The sequence below is a fragment of the Rissa tridactyla genome, chromosome 1 (assembly GCF_028500815.1).
Source record: "Rissa tridactyla isolate bRisTri1 chromosome 1, bRisTri1.patW.cur.20221130, whole genome shotgun sequence".
NCBI classification, from domain to species: domain Eukaryota; kingdom Metazoa; phylum Chordata; class Aves; order Charadriiformes; family Laridae; genus Rissa; species Rissa tridactyla.
The window spans coordinates 165068005-165089626 of NC_071466.1; the positions used below are offsets into that span (position 1 = coordinate 165068005).

Consider the following 21622-nt stretch of genomic DNA (forward strand, 5'->3'; position numbering starts at 1 on the left):
CATAGCCCTAAAGATTCTTTATTCTCTTAAATATAACATACTTTATGAGCAAAAAATTTCGCTTGACCTTAGAGAAATGAGAGGTATGAGTTGCTAATGATGGCACAGCAATTTTTCCCCCCTCATGTTAACAGTAATGCAAAACTCTTATTTGTACCAAGGATTCTTCCAACACAGGTGTGTCTCATTCCTTCAGGACAGGAACTGACACCAGAAGTATTTCCAGTACTGACTATTGTAAAGTTGAAATCTTGTGCCCTGAATTACATTGTATTTTTTAACTCATTCACTCAAAACAAAGTTTGAAGGGCTTATCCTTTGACAGCAACTTGCAAAAGGACACTAATTTCACCTTTACCTCACCTTGTGCTTTAATCAGTATAGTTTTCTTTGAAGGACTGAAATTGAGTCTTACAAGGCTGGGCTTCAAAGTTGAAAAATTAAAGGCAATTTAAGCATATGCTCTATACATTGGTTCATCCAAATAAAAAAAATAATGCATTGATTCCATGGGAAATGGCTATTTTAAGACTGAAAAACTACAGGTTTGAAGATTTGCTAATCTGCCATTGGGAATGCCTTGAAGAGGCAGGTTCTTTAGGATAACTGCGATGACAGGCTACAAACAAGATGGAAATTGCCAAGTCTGAAACATTGACTTCAGGACACTAAAGAACACCCTGAAGAATTTTAAATAGCAGACACTACTGATTATATCCACTAGAGTGCTGGCCATTTGAGTTTTATTCATCTGCAACAAAAAGAAGGAAAAAAAAAAAAAAAGACTTGGACCAACCCTGTCTTCTGTGCTCTCTTACAGAGCACAATGCGACTACAGTCACCTACCTACTCCAGAAGAAGAAGGGCTCATTTTTTGGACAAAGAGCCCACGAGATACTTGAACACATCAACACATGTTTCTCCATCCTCGGTGATTTAACTCCTAAAACCATTTGAATTGTAAACCCTGCATATGCGGCCAGTTCAAAACCAGATCTTTTCTCTTCTTGCAAGTTGACAGTCAGGGTTTTAACACTGGGCACCCTGTACTGCACTCAAATCTATGCCACGGTGGCAGACCTACACCAGAAAGGAATCCTGGTTATGAGCAGACCTCCCTACCAGATGCCTCGTCCTGCAATTCCAACACTCTTCTAAATTATGCTTACCTCACTCATCTAAAATAAGCCAGCAAATCCTCAGGAGCAGACAGCAACTGAGTCATTCACAAGCAACAGCCCCAGACCGCGTTCTGCAGTAATCCTTCAATCAGGGGATAAGCCACTTCCCTTGCAAAGCAACATCTTCATATGCAACGCAACGAGTTTATTTTCAAGCGTATCTAAACTTGTTTTTATGTGGTGCAGTACACAACAGATGGGCTCCAGTGCTGGAAACAAGAGCCCAAGGGAAAATCCAAATGGATGACAGTAAGATGGACTGCTGATATCCCTGGGTCCAAATGGAGATCAACTGTTTCACTTTCTATGCTGCAGGTAGCTGGCAGCATTATCATCTTGACACCAATACCTTTTATCATTCCTCCAAAACAGAAATAATACATAACCCTATTGTTTTTATTTAAAATACATATCACTACTGTATGTCAAATCATAAACATGCTAAAGGTGTAACTGAAATCTGAACCAGTCTCAATGTTTTTAAATTACTATCATGGTTTCAGTTGGAATGGAGTTAACTTTCTTACTAGTAGCTGGTGTAGCACTATGTTTTGCATTTAGGATGGGAATAGTGGGATTTTTGTTGCTAAGCAATCAAGGCCTTTTCTGCTCCTCACACCACCCCACCAGCAAGCAGGCTGGGGGTGCACAAGATGTTGGGAGGGGACACAGCCGGGACAGCTGACCCCAACTGACCAAAGGAATATTCCATATCATATGACGTCATGCTCAATATATAAAGCTGGAGGAAGAAGGAAGGGGGTGATGGTTGAAGTGACGGCATTTGTCTTCCCAAGTAACCGTTACACGTGATGGAGCCCTGCTTTCCTGGAGATGGCTGAACACCTGCCTGACGATGGGAAGCAGTGAATGAAGTCCTTGTTTTGCTTTGCTTGTGTGCGCAGCTTTTGCTCTACCTATTAAACTGTCTTTATCTCAACCCACGTGTTTTCCCCCTTTTACCCTTCTGATCCTCTTCCCATCCTGCCATGCCTGGGGGAGCAAGTGGCCACATGATCCTAGTTGCTGGCTGGGGTTAAACCACGACAATTACCAACTGGTAAACGTAAACTTGATGTAGTGTGAAAATTCTCACCATGCACCTAGGAAAAGCCATTTATTTCTAGGGCAACATTTACCTCTTTTTGGAGCTGCGTTCTCGGCTTCTCTCCCTGGAACTATGCCTGCTTCTATGATGGCTGCGACTCCGGCTGCGGCTGTTAGAGCGAGACCTGTGACGGTGGTGTTTCTCACGGGATTTGGAGCGAGTTCTTCTCTTTCGTTCCCGGGAAGCTGAGCGAGACCGATGTCTACGGCGATCTCGGGACCTAGATCTAGGAACAGAAAGGACTTAAACCAGACACTGCATTCACCTAGTTACTCTATCAGTGTACTTTCAATATCATACTCTATGCATAAACAAATCTATTGTATAAAGAATTGTCTGCAGTGTTCAGAGCTATTGCATTGTCCTATCACAGGCAAACAGAGAGGGGAAAGCAACATTAGAAATCCTATAAACTCTTTTGTGACTAATGCAGACAATTTTATAGTTAATTCACAACTGTACATATAGTTACAGCATAGCCAATCTAGGCTTCTGAAAGGAATTAAAATATGGAAAAAAATGTCTTTTTTTAAATTAAAATCTTATCTTTATCAGGCGAAGTTATAGAACTTTGTGACGCAATGACAGGGATCATTTGCCAGAACATACATATTATGAAGTTCTGCAAAAACAGGACTATATCCTTCCTCATACCTACTACAATAAAACTAGTCTGGAAGGTTTTAACCACCATACAAATTCTTTATTTTCTTTCTTTCTTTCCTTCCCCCTGTCCCCTCTCCAATCACTTTGCAATATACCTCACTGGTGACGTTCAACTGTGTAGGTTAGGAAGAAAACTTGTACTATTGATGGGTTGTACGCTGAGAGTTAACCTAGCGCTTAGGATTTTAAAAACGTGTGTTTTCACCAAAAGGTATTAAACACAAGCTTCTGTTTTGAAGAAAGCGCAGTGTTCTGTGTTCTAACTGGTTTTGGGACAAAAAGTTGCATTGTAGTAGCCACAAAATAGATGCACACATACAATCTCATTAGCATAGTGATAAATACTGTATAAACACACAGAGAGTTGACTATGTAACAGAATGCTTTGTCTGTAAAGGTGGACATCTTAAACTAATAGCGCTAGACAAACTTATAAAGTTCCAGCTTGTGAAAGGCTGGCTTCATTGATGGTATTCCTTGTCTGCAGATTTATATACCTTTTGGTATGCTTGCTGTGGGATCTGGACCTGAAACAAATGGAAAATAGTAAGTCAATTTTTCTTACAGAATCTTACTGTGAAATAAAGTTCAATTTCGTAATAATAAGCCAAGCTAGCTGACCTGCTACTGTATTTCTCATTTTACTAGCAATTATTTAAAGGCCTTTTCTGTGATGTTAACATCTTCGTAAAATATTTACCAGGAAACACATCCCTCTGACAACTGTTGTGCATTTGTTGTTTATTTATTTTTGAGACCACCATACTACAAACCCAAAAGAATATCTAATCTGCTTTTTTATTCCCGACCTTCCCACAGAAAAAGCTTACTGTTCAAGTCAGTACTCCCTCATTTCTTGTCAGGCACCTATTATCAGACTGCAACAGATTTCAAAGTTTACATTGTTAACCTCTGGAGCTGACATGTCAAAAGAACTGTAGTTCAATTCCACTCCATTCTAGCCCCACAAGACCTGGAAGCAACTATTTCATAGAAGAACAGGGGGAATTACATTCCTCCAGCATATATTCAGCTACTAAGGAAAATTTCTAACATCTATAAAGAAAATATTGAACGTTTAACAGATGTCAGAAACTCACATCTGTGTAAGCTCACATCTGTCAGGTCTCAAAACAAGGTACACACCTGAAAATTAACTAATTTAAAGGTCACTTGTTCAAATATGTAGAGACACTTCTATCTGTAGTTTTCAAAAAGGTTATGAAAACAATTCAGGTTTTAAGAATTAGATGTGAAATTCACTCTCAATTCTTTTAAGTTTCCAAGGAATGCAGACTATTGTGATTCTGGAGATTTAGAAACGTGCATGAACTACACCAGTTTTCCCATTAAATTTAAATAGGTCATTATGTATATGCAATTAAAATAGATCCCTACCTCCTTAGTTTCTCCCTTTCTTCTCTTTCTCTCTCCTCTCTACGTTTCAGACGTTCCTGATTTCGTTTCTCCTGTTTATCAGCCACAATCCTCTAAAAGCAAAGGAATATATTCATTAAGTTACATTTCAAAATTTCTCAGATGAAGGTGCTATAAAAATAATCTAGACAGTTAATATTCAGTTCTTTCCCTCATGTATATTCCCTTTCTCTTGTGTGTATTATTCCCTCTCTCTTCCTCAGTGTATATATATATTATTTATTTATTTTTCTTCAAGAAACAGAAATTATTGCAGAAGAGCTGCAGCAAATAGGCGGGTGTTACACGAAGACCTGAAATATGTAGAATTGTATCGAGTTTTCCACAAAGAGGAGTTTAGAGCAATAAGTCATGCCTTTAATGCCAGAGTTTCCATGCCAATCCTATCATATTTTGGCCACTGGGGAAAGGCAGAAAGGAATCGGAAGCGGGAGAGTTAATTGTTTTATTAATGCCTTCAGCTACACTGTGACATAAAGAAATCCTTAGTCTGAAAGGACTTGGTTGGGCTGATACCTAGTTTTGAGACTACTTGTTTCTGTGTTGTGAACATGAGACATATAATTAGAGAGGATGCTTCAGCTGACAGCCCCCAGGTTGAACTCACTACTACTGGGGACAAGGCACGCTCAGTAGAGGGCCCTCAGATGTGGAACTCACAACTGGAGATCTGGCCAAACCCAAGTCTCGCCACCTTCTGGACATGATGCAAGAAATTCAACTCTTTGTAAAGACCTTCTTCTGAGATGTGGAACTGCCCCAGCAGCATCTTGATTAGATCTCTGAGGAGAGCTCTGAGGAAGGAGGGGATAGTTATTGTTTTCTTTTTTTGTTAGCGAAGTACTTCAAAAGATTATTTTATTGATGCTTTGGGAATGTGAAATAATTATCCATGCATTTTTTTGCAAATGGTGTAAATGATCAGTTACTTCAACCCTTTATGTCATATTATATCTACACTTCCTCGTACAGTATCAGTAATTTCACTACAAGCAAGGTTTCTTGTTCAAGTGACTCCTTGCATAATTTCAGGGAGGGATGAGAGGAAGCACACATGATCTACTCTAGGCATCTAAGGATTAAGTTACAGCAGCTATATTTAGGAGCCTAAATTGCCAATATAGTCAACGGAAAGAGTTGGGCTTTCCAAAAGGTAAGTCACAGTATCCATGCAAGACAGCTGGAATATTATGAAATATAAACCAAGCCAATTTACTCAAACTCAGTAGCAGCGTTTTCTGCTTTTAAGGCTTCGACTCATTTAGCTATTGACTTTACCAATTTCTACAGTTAAATACTTAATTGAGCCTTGAACTCCGTAATTTGCATATTAAGATCATAAATGGTATCCACGTCCAAATCCAACCTCTTGAATACCAAAAGTCTAGAACATAATTCCAGTAAATCTATCTTCCAGCACACAATTTCTAGTCAAGACAGTACTGTTCAGAATAATATTCCAACTGGATTTCAAATCTTCAAGCTATAAAGAACATGCAACCCCCTGTAACAATTATTTTTAATATCTAGCCCGACTTCACGATATACATCTTTTTGTATCCTGACTTTGGATAGCTACAACCTTGAGCTGTTGGAACTTATTTATTTCATCTATTGTCAGTTAACCTTAAAAACCTCCAAAAATTTCTTTAAAGAAGAGATCTCCTTCAGTTGTTGGTACCTCTAGAATGAAAGTCACCTAATCTTTGTCTGGACAAAATAAACAAATTGAGTTTTATTCTTTCACTACCTGTAGATCTTTTTTGAAAACTTTGCCATGTGTTATCATCCTCCTTATGTATTGGTACCAAAAGTGAGGATTTCAATACCAGCCCTATTAACATTTTATCCTAATTAAATAAATAAAATATCACTCACTTAGGCCCACTATATGTTCCCGTGTTTTCAAAAGTCTCATTATTACTTTTAGTCTCATTATTACTTTTTTTATTACATTTTTACTGGAAAAGTAAGGTTCATTTGGCTATCTCCTATGACTGCTAAATATGTTTCAACATTACTGTCTTTCAAAATACGTTCTCCATTTTATAAGTGGAATCGCATTCTTTGTTCCCAAGATGCATTACTTTGAACATGTGTTTTAATACACCTCAGTGTAAAAGAGGTCATCTTAACAAGTTATCCAGATAATTGATATTAAATTAGAACGTTTTGTGTTTTGCAGACTAACGAAATCCCAAATTTTGAAGTAATATGAAAAAATTCACACACTCAGAAAAAAATATTTCATTAAGGTTGCCTGGCAAATAATCAAGTAGGAACATACACATACACACACACAAAAAATATAAGAATGATTTACCCTGAGTTCCTCAAGCTTCTCTCTTATTTCAATAAATCCTAAATGCAGTTTTCCTCCAAAGTGGTCAGCAAGTCGTCGGTCGTTGTCATGAAGACCAAGATAAGCCGAGCAAACTTCACAAACCCGCAGCTTCTGCTGCTGAAAGCTGGAGGCAGGCATAGAATTCCTGTATACTTCCTAGAAAAAAAAACCCAAACCAATTTGCTAACTGTTACTTCTCAATGCACAGAAATGTAAAGACAACAATTTACCTAAGATAAACTACAAACTGATAACTGAATTCAATGTACACAGCACACCCTTTAGTCAGTTCACACTATTCATAGACCAACTGTCTCATTAAGATACAAGGCACGTTCCTTATTTTGAAGACTGGACATATTTAAAAACAGGACATCAGCAATCAGCAACTGGTTTTGCAAATTAAACAATGTGGGGTGATTATTACCTTTACTTCACATCATACTACTTAGAAGGATGAACAACTTTTTCATGTGCAACAATGAGGACATTAACACTACAATTACTATGTTAACATATTATGAAAATATTACACCAATTTTAGTTCTGAACCCAGTTTAAAAAGTAGCAGTTTCCTGAGAAATATACCTGCATTTTAGACACTAATTAAACAAGTTACCTGAGCATTTATTATTTATCTACAGACACTGGGATGCAACCAAGACTGCCAGCAGCCCCCCAGTACCATTAAAACAACTGCAGATGTTTGTTTCCATAAATATAAGTATCTTGGTGAAATACAACATGGAAAATCTCTTGGTGAGTTCTGCCACCTGAACATTACAACAAGGACCGTTTGGCTTGCCCGATACACAAGCCATTGACTAATTATCTTTCAATGAAGACAATGGTTCACTTCACTGAAGCTTTCCAGTACAAGCCACATCAGCAGACCATGAGGCACAACTGGTCTGCCACAGCAAGGGCCATGAGACCAAATGAGATAAGTCAGTCCAACACACAGAGACACAACTGTAGTGTCCACAGATACAAGTGACCGACACTGCTAAACTAACATAAGTACATCACCCGTGGAAGTGAGTACAATTTTAATAGTATAGCAGTGCATTTAAAAGGTAGAAACTTAAACTCTACAGGATGCTGCGAAGCAAGTTTTTTAGTTTTATATGAAGCAATTAGTTAAGGAAATGACGGCAGATAAGACATCTTACATTACACAGATGCCAACCAATTTAATATTGGACCCTGCCCTCTCCATCCCGCAAGCCTTACACAACCAACTTACTTCTGCTTCTCTCTTCTTTACCCGAGCCTTCTCTACTTCATCCATTACTTTTTGAGATTCTTCCACATTCCCATCAGCTCCAAGCTGTTCTACTTTGGCCAGCAGTTTCCCAATTTCTTCATTCAATTCATGAACTCTTTCAGCCTTAAAAGACAAGAAAAGGCTTAACACAGGAAATACTTTTAATTATGAAAAACAATCTGAACTACTATTGAGTTGTTATATGCAAAATCGGTAAGATAGAATTAAAAGAAATATGCAGAGATAACTTCTCCAGGTTGTTGCCTCATGTAAAAACGCAGAGAAAGGCTGAGTTACCAAGTCTATGTACCAACTCCAGAGCAGGATTTTGTTCAGAAACCGCAAGTAATTCACACTGTTGCCTATACCACATAGTCTTGCAAAATTAGTATTTTTACAACCATTCCTCCTGGCACGTGCATATATGCATAGAAAAATGATAGTTTTTTTCAGTTAGAAGATCTAGAGAAAAGCACATCAAATTTTGTTTACTTTATGGATGAAGTTTTGATCAAAAAAGTTTAAGAATTACTAACATTTGTATGGCATGGTATCACAGAGAGTCAAATCTCCTGAGCTCATAGTTTCCTGAGCTCAAAAATATCAGAGAGGTCTCTTCCCTGTGTTCTCCTCTCCATGCTTTAAACGCAGTTTTGGGAAGGACAGAGAAAAGGTCTTATTTTTTCTTCTCCTCAGTATGAATTCTCAGATTGGTTAGCTTGCCAAAGCCTTAAGTTGGCTCCTTAGAAAAACAGACCTTCGAAGAGACTTCAGTAACTAGTTTTACATGCTTACTTTAGCTGCAACTTCAGCACTGATCTCTTCTTGGGTTTCTGCTAGTCTTTTCTTAGCCACTTCTGTTCTCCTGTCACAGTCTGCAATAAATGACTGCAGGTGGTCCATTGCCTAAAACATCAATAAGAACACCTATTAATGCTGTCAAGAACATGATTATTATTTCATTAGCCTTAACCTTTTCCAGATTTATTAAGACTTAATTTTTATAAATTTTTATTAGTGAAAGCTTTGTAAAACAATAACCTGGCAGTTTATGGTGACTAATCACATGTATTAATACACAACATTCTAAAAAGCACAGTCTACATGTTGTCGTAAGTATTTGCAGAAATTTGGAATCTCTAAATCTTCTCTAAGAAGTGAGCATTTCTAACATGCATTAAAATTCTTCAAAGAATATTCAGCTTCCCCTCGCCCAGCCAACAAATGCAATACTGTAACTTTTTTCACTAGGATTCTAAGCTATTAAGCATATTATCATCATCCCTCCAAACAACAAAAACACCCAACCTTTTTGTCCTAGTGAAGACTAACTTCCTAGTTGGGAGTTCAAAACTCAAACTACGGTGTACTGAGACATAGCATAGGATTTGTTATCCCCAATACAAAATTACTTTCTTCAATAAGCACAGAATTTAAGACTCTCTTCAAAGCACACACAACCTTAACATTTGCTTGCTATTTAATAACACTAAGACAGCATCCAGGTACATGATAATTTGTTCTGTGGAAGGCTGTTACCGGTTCTACCTGGAGATGACTAACAACACAAATTAAATACCTACATACAATAAGAGGCATGTATCTTTTACTTAACTGTGTCAAGGGTTTCTCTGCCTCTTTCTATAAAATTACCTTCCAAAAGTTTTCATTTTGTGTGTACCAAAACTTAACTTTTGTTGCTCAGTTTATCCACCTACGTACACAAATTATGCTTTTTCTCCACCATTAAGACAATATACATACATCAAGCTCAAAGAAGAAATCTTGATCTTTGGATGCTATTTCATAGTCTGCCCTTAATGCCAGGTCATGCACCTTCAGACATTCTCCAAGGTCCATTCTCTGAAAAGAGCCAGAGGGAAAGTGGTATAACTTTTCAAAGTGTTACGAGGAATGAAGTTAGCACGATTTTCTTTAACAGTCAAATATTCTGAAGCAAATCATCTTGCTTGTGAGAATGAAAGGACAGTTTAATAAAGCTGTAAGACAATACCACATCTTTAATAAACGTGCATCAGGAAATAATAAAAGCAGACCGAATGAACAGCTTATCTTATCACAATGGCTGTTTGTATTACGAAGTATCATTAATGTCCTGCAAAAATATTGTTTTACTGAAAGTTCAAAGAAGTGATTGAAGTGGGATATCCTGTGTTGAATTAAAACAGCTTAGGAAAACCAAGTTCCCTGAAAAAAGCCTGGCAATTAAATGGTCAAATGCTCGATCTGAACAGTCTGCACGCTCTATGATACATGTTCCAGTTCTGTTCATCACCTGAAATAGCTACAACCACAGCACCACTGTAAGTGATGCTTAAAATCCGTTCTTGAAGCATTTCAAGTAGGATAGCCAAAAACTCAAATCCCAGCAAAACATATTGCAGGTGAGTGAAGATGAGCTGAGTGTTGGACTATGTACAAGAATCAGGGATCAAAGAGTACAGATATTTTACTTGTAATCTAAAACCATTCTAGAAAGGGTAGGAAGGAAGCGTGAACTTAAAGTAACCAGGCTGCATCACTAATCTTGCATACAACACCACTGAGAAGAATGCCCAGAATCTTATTAGGTAACAAATACTGTTTTTAAATTGAAGTTTGCACAACATACAGCATAAGGAATTGTAATTCAATCTGTTGCTGAAAGTTTATTTGGTGATCAAGACAGAGCAATGTGTGCATGACAAAAAAAACCAAAACAAACACCCAAACAAAAAACCCACAAACAACAACAAAAAAAACTCCCGAAAACAAAGCAAAAAACTAAACCAAACAAATCGCAAAAAACTATTTGTAATGGAAACAACATTGAACAAAACCAAGGCACCCTCTCTGCAAAAGCACAAGCTGATGTATCATCATTGCATCACTTAAAAGCAGCATAGTTTCAGTTAAGTCTGCTCTTGGCACCGATCACTTAATTTTAAGAAAAATTAATCCTTTCCTAACATTGAAAGCACATAATGAAAGTTGAACTCTGACGGAAAAAGTTGTTATTGTTGTAGTTTAATAACAGTTTTAGAACCAAAACTAAAATAATTAATAATTTGTGTTCTGAGTTTTGTAAATAAGAGATGAGTGTTAACTCAGGAAACTGCTGCAAGTCATTTGGTTCTGAACCAAATGAGTGCGGTCTTTTTTTTAATAAACAAAATACTTGCATTTAAGTAGCAATTCAAGCCTCATGAGTCAAAAAAAAAAAGCATCATTGCTTTCAACTTCTCAAATAATCAGCTAGATGTTCCTACAAATCCATTTAAGTAATTTTTACAGAAGTTATTGGTTTATTTGACGTGTTAGAGACAGAAAAAAAACATTGTTAAAATACAGAATTTTGAACGTGAAAGTTTTTGATAAACTAGTTATTTCAATATCCTTCAGCCACCATGAACCTATTTTCCGGAAAACGTCTGATTGCAATAGAGAACATCTGATTGCAATGATAAAGAAAAAGATTAGCTTTTCCTTTTGCAACTACACAGGATCTCAGCAATTTTGTGAACTGATGCACATCCACAAAGACTTTGAAGCTGAGCAATGTATTACACATATCTACTTCCACGTCATTAGATTCTGGCATTATTTAAACTGCAGCATTCTTTCAGGAAAGTACTTCAGTACTAGGAAAGTAATATGAAAGAACATTTTTAAATTATCTGAAAATTAGACATTTCAAAATCCTCCTAAAATTGTGAAAAGATTGTCTTTATGCTGATTCATTGCTTGTACTAATAAGGTATTTAACATTAAACTGTAAAATTCAAGGCCAATCCTGTTTTAAGTGAAGCACTCCAGTTCTAAACGCATAGATAAGGCTAGTGACACGCTTTAATAGATCTGAATACAACGACAAAAAGCCTGGAACACATGCACCGTGGCATCAGAAAAATGCTATTTTAATATGCAATCTACATACACTTTGAACAAATGCGTGAAATAAACTTCCATCACACTCTCAAAAAAAACAGAATTCACATGGCATTACTATGACACACTGTTCACTTTATGTTTGTTTTACACTTCCCTCAATTCGGGTTGGATTTGCCCTCCTCAAGACAGTACATTTTCTGATTTCTTTTTTTCTTACTGGGAATTGTAAATCCACAGCCTGAAAGGATGGTAATTGCTCTGAGCCAGCATTACTACTGAAAAGAATTCTGTTCTCCCTTTATCACTGCGCTGTGCCACCCCATGCCGGCGCATCTGCCTGTGCAGTTGACCACAACCTGGGTACCGACTGGGTAAAACATATCTTAAGCAAACCAACATCAGAGGCAATTTTTCAGCAACGTACCTTTGCGCAACTTGTCAGGCAGCCACACAAACAGATGTCCTAACAATATGTAGGTGGTAACATAATAGCGAACTTAAGCAGCTACAATCTCTTACACTAACAAGATGCCACCTCAGAAACTCTTGAATAACTTCAGTAACATTAGCAGTAATTTTGAGTGATGAGGAGGGTGTTATGGAGGATTTATTTTTGTTAGATGACTCAATCAGAAGGCAAAATAATTTGTCTCCTCTTCTCCTCTCTGACCCAACAGAGTGCAGCTTTACGAATGCTCAAATGACATAACAGACAGGGAGGAAGAACAAGCAGGTACAAGACAAAAGGATTCTTTTTCATTAGCTTTGCTGCAAAATAAATTATATCGTTGTCGGAACTGCTCCTTAACACAGCCTGTACTAGTCTTGGCTAATCCCTTCAAAGCACCATCGCAGAAGTATTACTACTAAATGTCTTTCTTAAAAGGTCTATTAGCAAACCCCAATGTAGAGACACATAAAAAACTCATTTAAAACTCTTAAACCAGTTTGCACTTATATGTAAAATCACTTCTGCTGGTATAAGTTATGCAACATCAGGCAAAGACAATTCATCTTGGGGATGACTCATTACTGTCAAAAGTCTATGCTGGCTCAGGATTGCCGAGGACCTTAATAAGCCCAGAGCATCTTGTATTATAATTTGGCTCATATGGATAGCGGCAAAGTAGATGGACAGCAGATGGAAATGGACAGAAGATACAGTTAGACATATTATTTTCATTTTCCACATGTTCACCTTGCGATTTGGTGCCAAGATATGCCCTCCCCTAGAGGAAAAGAACAAGCACTGGTAGCCAGCTATTTAGAGACCAATCACATTTGAAACAGAAGACGGCTATGAGGGAAACTAACGTTCAGACATTGAGCTACTAATGAAGGCTTAAAAAGAATGCACATAAACTGGTTTTCACTGTCCGTACTTTCAGACACTTAAATTACTTAAGTGATTTACTTAAGAGGAGTCCTAATGCGAGTAAAGCAAATAAAGAAAGGTGAGAACATCCAAGCCCCCAGATTAGACATAACTAAAGTTTATTGAATATGTGAAACCACGCTTTGGGACTTTTTGTAGTTACTGCACTTTTACTAAGGATTAAAACCAGAAAAACCCCTACATATTTGGAGAATCCTTTTAACAACTGAAAGGTATGGCTCAAGACGAGTCTAGAAAAAGTGTAGGCCACCACATGCAAAGCAGGATATCAGCAGTCCTTTTGCTATTGCTGAGCTCTGCTTAAGAAACTAGTGACTTATATTAACAACTTTCTAACCATTTTATGCAACACTTTCTTTATTCCTCAGTGTTATATGGGCAATTAAAGCTACTTGATTTCCCTGAGCTGAGGCTTAGATGACTGGTCTTTCATCCCAAACAACCTCACATTGAAATGATTTAATAATTATTCTCTTTTCATCCCGTCCACAAAACAGATAGAACGCCTTCGGTATTGATACAGAAATATGGATTACCTACAGTTAGTTTAAAAATGATGCACAGCTCTGCTTCAATCACATCAAGTACCAAAAAAAACCAAACAAGAGAATCATGTAAATTTAGCATGAAGGAAGAGCTGGCTGAGGACTTGGACAATAGAGAATCTGAAGAGTTTATCCATAAAATAAATGTCCACTCAGAGTACCTGGCACTAATAACTGAACCAGAGATTAAGCTCTGATGTGACGCTGTTTCTGGAACATGAAATTATGAAGGCTTTCTTTTCAAATCTTGAGCTACCTACGGCAAAATTCACATTTTGGCACTTCTACAACTACTACACATTCCTTTGACATCAGAGATTAGGTTATGGAATGTATTCTATATTGACTGCAAAAAGAGTGCAGCAAAGTCAAAACTACTTAAAACACAGAGGACTGATGGACAGTGTTTACGTAGAGAATTCTTTCTAGCTATAAAGATACACATACCAAAACAGTTAACGTTCATCAAGAGAAGGTTTTTTTGTTTAGGAATATCTGACATGACTGAAAAATTTCTACTGGAGGAACCAAATCTCTCCCTTTATCAAACTGTCAAGGCAAGTATGAGAACACCCTTGCTACTGATAAAAAGAAGCTGCAGATAAACTCTTTGCTGAGATCTTCCTTATTATGGAACTCATTTTTCATCCACACTATTTTGTTTCTGATAGATTTCTGGACTTGTGATAAAGCCCGTCCTTTCTTGTAGGCAACACGTGTTCAGTAGGGGAGCCTTTAGGATCATATAATTATGTGTGATTTAAGTCCTCTGACTTCACTAACTGGGTTAACTTTTGTAGGACTTCACTAGGAGGAAAGAAATGCCGAGCTAAAATGAGGCAGAAGTTTTTAAGTTATCAAAGTCCTTAGAAACCACTGAAAATCCCAGGTATCTTCAGAAGTATACTTCTTTAGAGACACTTCTCCCTTTAATCATACCCTCACTTCTGAAGACTTCAGGTCCTTAAAGTAGATCTTCACTGAAAGACAAAGCTAGCAGTAGTTTTCCTTATTTCTAAATGAGATATGTCAGTGTTCACATAATATTTGGTCTTATAGCCTGACTATATAAAACATTAACATTGAAGTTACATAACCATACAGAGAGTAACAAAAAAACCCATTCACCTAGATAAATTAAACCCAATAAAATGGAATATGGTACAATCTGTTCACTTTCCTGGAACTGGTCAAAGAAATTAAGAATACATTTCGAGAGACTGACACGATCACTTGCTGGGACAACAGTGCACTTTATAATTCGTCACTGCTGAGCTAAAGGATACAAATTGAGTTAGCTTATTCAAGCCTAATTTAATTTGATTTGCAAAGCTGAAGCAGTTCACATGACCAAATCAGTCCTGAACTGAAAAGCTGATACCCTCCAGCAGAATGCCTGTTTTTTTGTAATGCTACAGCAAATAATCACACTGGCACACCTAAGTTTTAAGAATGGAAGTTGTTCCACTGAGCCAATGGGACTACTGGCAAAGACATCAACTCCAGATTAAAATATCTTACTAACTCCTATCGGCACACATGTGAACTATCCGAACTTTTCTTCCACAGTAATAGGAAATCTCGGTAGTACAGTCAGTGAGCCTAAATGGATTCAGCCCACCTTGAGAGGGAAACCCAGTGGCAGGTGAACTGAATCTTTCTCTAGGCTCCACTACTTAGATCCCTTCTGACTCCAGTGCAAACTTCAACACCTAGCTCCTCAGCTGAAACCTATATTTAGATGTCTTAATCTGGAGCTGAATTCCATCCCTAATAAGCTTAATGTTAAGTGCGTATTAAAGTATATTGCTAAACCAAGGTCTCAATCAATATGGTTTTAGTCAGCAAAAGTCCTGAAGAGCTGAGTCCAATAAATTCATGAGCACCTAAAGATATGCTTAACTGCAGAACTGAGCTGACAGAGCATACTTTTGAGGTCTGTAAAAATAAAATGCAAGATGTTTCTCAACAAACACACATAAATACAAACGCAGACAAAGCTAATCCACTGAGCGGAAAGGAGTTTCTTAACCATGGGTTCCAAGAGCACATACAGTATTTGTGACGTTTGTTCAACAGGGAAGCACAATCAAGCTAATGAGAAAGATTGTTCAGAAGTGCTGAACTGCTCAGGCTCTTCAAAGATAGCTAGCAGGTTACTATAAATATTTAGGACGTTACCAATTTTAACCTTATTAAAGGTATTTGCTTTAAATCTTCCCACCTTGTCATTTTCATTGGTACTCAGCTATTTTTCCCAAAGATAGAGAAAACAGATTCTTACACATCTTGTAAAACTTGCCAAAGGCAGCACAGAGCTTACATCCAGAGAATGTTGATTAATAGGTACGTACCATTACAGGGGAGTCATCTGACTCCTACGTATGGTAGCTTCAGTCCTAATCTCATAATGTAGATAAATATAAGCAAACGTTTTTGTAATGCTGCTGATGAAAAGTAACTCAAGAACCATGGTCTGGGGAAAAAAAAAAAAACAACCCCAAAACCACAAGCCTGATCATCAGCAACTATTAAGGATAAAAAAAAGCTAAAGAGAGAGTGTTAACCCCTAAAGACAAAAAAAGTTAAGTAAAAATTGCTAACTTTAAGTGGTAAATTATTCACTATGTCCCAGGGTTTACAAAGTCTTACTAATCTCTCATTGTAAAATTCTCAACTTGAAATGAACGAGCAAACTCTTAAACCACTGACTTACACATGTGAACCACTGCTCAAGTGATCATTATGAAAAAGGAGAGCACCAAAACATGAAAAAAAGAGTCAGTTAAAAATAAGAGCATTTATGAGAGGCATTGTCAAAAGCATGTTCTGAACAGAGGCTGTTCTACAACCTTGAATACAAAGTAATTTCTGTGATCTTACCAATGGGTGCCTCACACAAACTTCAAAACACATTTCAAATAAAAAGATAATCACAGATCACAATAGATTTGGAATTATAATTTAATAAACTGAAAGAGGATGCTATGTAAACAAAAGTGTTTACATTTTTGCTGTTGGGACTCACTATTCTAACTATGTCTCCCATGTAGCCCGTTACTCCCATTGCAGACCCCAAAAAAAAATCCAAACCCATGCTTTCCCTGTCTCTTTCCGAAGTGACACAAAATCACCTCCTGCAGGCACTGAGACACCTCTGACTGCTTTACTTAGCATTTTCAAGTCTACAAAACCAGAAACCTAGTAGCGCAAAGCCACGTCCCTAAATAAAATGAAATAAAAATAGGAATGTAACCAAAATCTCCTGATTAAAGTAGGTAACGACCGAAGCTCATTAACAGACAACTAGAAAAGTCCATCTGAAAAAGTCAAAGAAGAGGGTAACAGATACAGAATGAACTGTTCTGTTGACAACAGCAGCCAGAAGAAAGAATTACATTTCAAAATACAGCTAATTTTTATGGCTTTACACTCCTAAGTAAAATATTTAGGGTTCCTTTAAAGACAACTTTATTGTTCCTTTAAATACAAACTACTCTGAGGAAGCAAGACAGAGAGAAGTGCAAAAGAAAGTTTAAAGAAAAAGTAGGAAACTGTGCATTGTTGTCGACCTAGGCAATAGAAGTTTCCTAGTAAAACTCTAAACTTCACTAATTTGTATGGATGCTTTTTTCCTGAAATGTTTTTAATGTTAACCAAAAGATAAATCTCAAAGAAACTTGAGGAAAATACCTACTCTAAGTGTTCCAGAGAAGTCTAGAAATAACAGAAGACTTCACACAGTATTCTTAAAAATATGCACACACTTCATGTTAAGAGAGAAGAGATAACATACACATAAGCCTAGACAACAAAGAGAAAATCTCCAATCTTCTAAGAAAAGTATACACTCGCTACTTTTACCAATACATACTGCAGGCGAGGGAACACAATTTTACTGTCAAGGGAAATCAATTCCTTGGCAGAATTCTGGGCATTCGGCCATTAACGAAAAGAACACACTAAATTAACAGAGCCTACTCATGTGAGTCATTTCGTTTGTCTTGCTTTATCTATGAATGTCCTCCTTGAGTGCTTTTGAAAGAGTGGGTGGATTGGAATACCATAGAATTCTGGATTTCGCAGACAGGAACAGTAATATGCATTTCACTGGAACTGAACAGATTATCTTGTGACACACAAAAAATGGCAATTCATGTCCAGTATTTTACTGACAATCTAGTCAATGAAGAGATTTAACCTCAAAGTGTCTCCAGAGAACTTATTCTCTCAGAACCATAAGACTCTGGATTTGGAAAAACAAAAAACCGAACCCCCCCCCACCAAACCAAACAGTTACTCAATCTTTGTTACCTACAGGTCTTGAACCCAAAGATACAACAAAATTTTCCTATCAAAACTAGCTTCTTGCCCATTTAAGAATGGGCTACCAAGACAGAAGGTCCATTTCTTCAGACCCATGACTAGGTAAAACAGTAGACCATACATGGGTCAGATAAAGCCTGTCTCTTATGAGTCCCTCTCTACTACTCCCACTAAAAGGATTAAACTAGTCACTGTTTTTCTGGATCTAGAGTTACAGTGTGGAACACATTTTGTAGTCTGATGACTAACTGCATTATGAGGAAGAAGGAAAAAAAAAAAGAAAAAAAAAGAGAAAGATTGATATTCACTGAATAAGCACTCTAGTTTATTACTCCAAGAGTAGCAGCACAGTCCAGTATGAGACAGATGAGAACTTCCAGTGAGGACTTAAACTGGGTAAACAGGCCCAACCTACATGCTTGGTTTGCACCATAAGAGGCATTACTGCATGATACCTACGACTTTTATAGTTCTAAAGTTCTGCATTTCTTACAGGCTAAAGACAGCCATTCTATAAATCTTTGTTTACACAGAAATTAGACCACAATGAAAAACTGTCAAATTAATCTTTTAACAGTACCTTCTTGTAGATGCTGATTAATGACCCTGTATGTTTTTATAGCATACTGTTATGTCCGTATCTTCCCCCAACCATGAGCTATTTTGCTTATCATGCAAGCAAAACACTGGACAACATAACAGATGGATGAAGATGGTTCTTCTCCCTTTTCCCTCATTTTGTTTGGACAGTAGTGCACAGGACAGTTCAAAATAAAACTACATACGCATTTATACACAAAGCATTGTTATCAATTTGTTACCACTTATAACAAAGAACGACTTGAAAGAAATGCGTGCAAGATGCATTATCTTCAGTGTGAATTATCTTCAGTATATGCGAAACACACCACATTAACTTCAAAACACCCGATTTTTGCGTTATGACAGAACTTTGCTATACAGAAGAAAAAGGAAAGCGTCTTTAAGGACAGGAAAAAAATATTTAGGAAGCCACAAGACTTACAAAGAAGCCCAGTAAGTGGGCCTTTCCTATTCCATTGCCTTTTTTATTAAGATAAATGCTAATTTCTCTAGTTCAGTTCTATTTATTTTGCCTCTTCTTCCTGTGCTTCTTAGCAATTACAGTTGTGTCTACTTCTACAGAGACTCTTAAGAGGAGGGAAGGACAGACTTTAACTATTGGCCTGCCAGTCCAAGTGCCAAAACTAGTAAAACCAAAAAAATTAGTGTGTGCATACATGTTTGAAGCCCCCTTATCAATGAAAGATGTTATGGTAATGTAAAATCACAGATACTTGGAAAGCACGCTAGAGGCCAGGTGACAGGTAAATCACTTACCAAGTCTACATATTTCAGTTTTCCATTTTGCAAATTAATTTTTCATTTAATTTCATTTCATTTAAAGCTCTAGTCAAGTTAGCCTTTTGGAATGATATGGCACAGAGAACCGATGCTGCTTCAAATAATCCTTAAGACAGGTTTTCCAGCACTCATTTTCCCCTCTGCCACAGGGTAAGAAAGTGTGCCAATGTGCATAAGGAAAGCTACCAAAGTGCAGCATTAGGAATGGTACACACACAAGACTCTTCATATCATCATACTACATCTCTCTACTGTTAATTCTTCTAAAGCCATGGAACATCTGGTGAGACCCCACATGGAGTACTGTGTCCAGCTCTAGAGCCCTCAGCACAGGAAAGACATGGACCTGTTGGAGTGGGTCCAGAGGAGGGGCACAAAAAACAATCTGAGGGCTGGAGCACCTCTCCTATGAGGACAGGCTGAGAGAGTTGTTCAGCCTGGAGAAGAGAAGGCTCCACGGAGACCTTACTGTGGCCTTTCAGTACTTAAAGGGGGACTACAGGAAAGATGGGGACAAACTTCTTAGCAGGGACCGCTAAAAGGGATAAAGGGACAAGGGATAGTGGCTTTAAACTAAAAGAGGGTAGATTCAGACTAGATATAAGGAAGAAATTTTTTACAGTGAGGGTTGTGAGACAGTGGAACAGGTTGCCCAGAGACATGTTAGATGCTCCATCCCTGGAAACATTCAAGGTCAGGTTGGACAGGGGTCTGAGCAACCTGATCTAGTTGAAGATGACCCTGTTCATTGCAGGGGATGGTGGACTAGATGACCTTTTAAAGGTCCCTTCCAACCCAAACTATTCTATGCTTGTATAATTCCAACTCACCTGCCTTTCACAAAGAATAAACTACTTTAGCCAGGCACCAGAAGGTAAAGCACAAGCACACTGACAAAGCTACTGGCATGTATCAAAGCCCTTTGTTTGCTACGCTCAGGCAGAGGAATGTCTACTACACAGAACACAAAAATCCAAGTCAAGTAAGTTACTAATATGCCATAAATGGGGATTTTTCAAGTTGCCTTTGAATTTGTGAAAATGGCACAGTAGCTGGGTATTGTACAGTAAGCGTCACTATCTTGTTAAATATATCTCAGCCTCTGGAAATGTAACTATTTGAACTTTCAACTGTTTTCACTAAAATATTTTCAAAGAAAGAAAAATCACCTCTTTTTACTCTACAAGTATTTGTGTGGGATAATTTCTCACTACAACATAAAGTTTTAAGAAAGTAACGTCATAATTTATCATCAATTACATTTCCTTTTTTTCTGCTAGTTGCAACTGTACCAGCTTAAAACCACTTTGCTATAGTGCAATTCATGTAGGTAATGTTATGTATTTTATTTAAAATTTTTTATGTTATAGCAAGCAATGTTGAACTTGTAACTAATAATAGCATATAGAACAGGAAACTTGTAAAAATTAACCCATATAACAGTTGTTATAAGTTTCTCTGAGCTACCAGAGAGTGGATAGACACTTGCTGAAAACCACGAAATTAAAACTGATATTACAAAGAACAAATAATTCAATTTCTCCATTCTTATCTAAATAAAACACAAGATTTAGCTACATACAGTTCCAGAGAGCACATCATGAGGGCAGCAGTTGAGAAGGTGACTCTTGCACACTCTGTCATCACTGAATTTGATTCGCTGACGGGTTGTGTCACCTGCAATATAGAAATCAACACATTCCAGGTTAGAAATCTGTGGAAGCCAGACATATTCTGCAGGTTACATGCAAAGCGTTAACATTGCCCTGTCACATAGTGAAGGCCTACGGAAACTAGAACTTAAAACACTGTATGCTTCTTTGCCAAATAACACCAAAAACACAAATACATGTTTTGATGCTCTATAATGCTATTTTAAAATCCTCTCACACTTTCCCTTCAAAAATGCAGCGTGAAAAGTGCTTGAAACCAGAAAGATAGCATTAGCGTAAAAACACTTTGCTACAACAGCATTTGTTAAATGAGCTATATAATGTTCTAGTCAGATTTTGCATGAAATAGTGATGTATTTGTATGCAACAATTAGCATATAAAAGCAGCCTCATAAACACAAGATG

The 21622-nt window shown here is 37.4% G+C and overlaps 1 protein-coding gene across 3 annotated transcripts in view; it reads right to left on the bottom strand.

Annotated features, from left to right (window-relative positions):
- The window catches only part of LUC7L2 (LUC7 like 2, pre-mRNA splicing factor), a 37108-nt gene that overhangs the window by 4924 nt on the left and 10562 nt on the right, over window positions 1–21622 (bottom strand). For all 3 annotated transcript variants that reach the window (XR_008465785.1, XM_054197290.1, XM_054197302.1), the window contains 8 exons: window positions 21127–21221; window positions 9768–9866; window positions 8799–8909; window positions 7983–8126; window positions 6716–6892; window positions 4354–4445; window positions 3453–3482; window positions 2321–2515 (listed from right to left, as the gene is read on the bottom strand). Coding sequence is in view for 2 of the 3 variants with exons in the window: in XM_054197290.1 (XP_054053265.1) it covers window positions 2321–2515; window positions 3453–3482; window positions 4354–4445; window positions 6716–6892; window positions 7983–8126; window positions 8799–8909; window positions 9768–9866; window positions 21127–21221 (943 nt within the window). In the remaining variant the exon portion in view is untranslated. The remainder of the gene's footprint in view (window positions 1–2320; window positions 2516–3452; window positions 3483–4353; window positions 4446–6715; window positions 6893–7982; window positions 8127–8798; window positions 8910–9767; window positions 9867–21126; window positions 21222–21622) is intronic.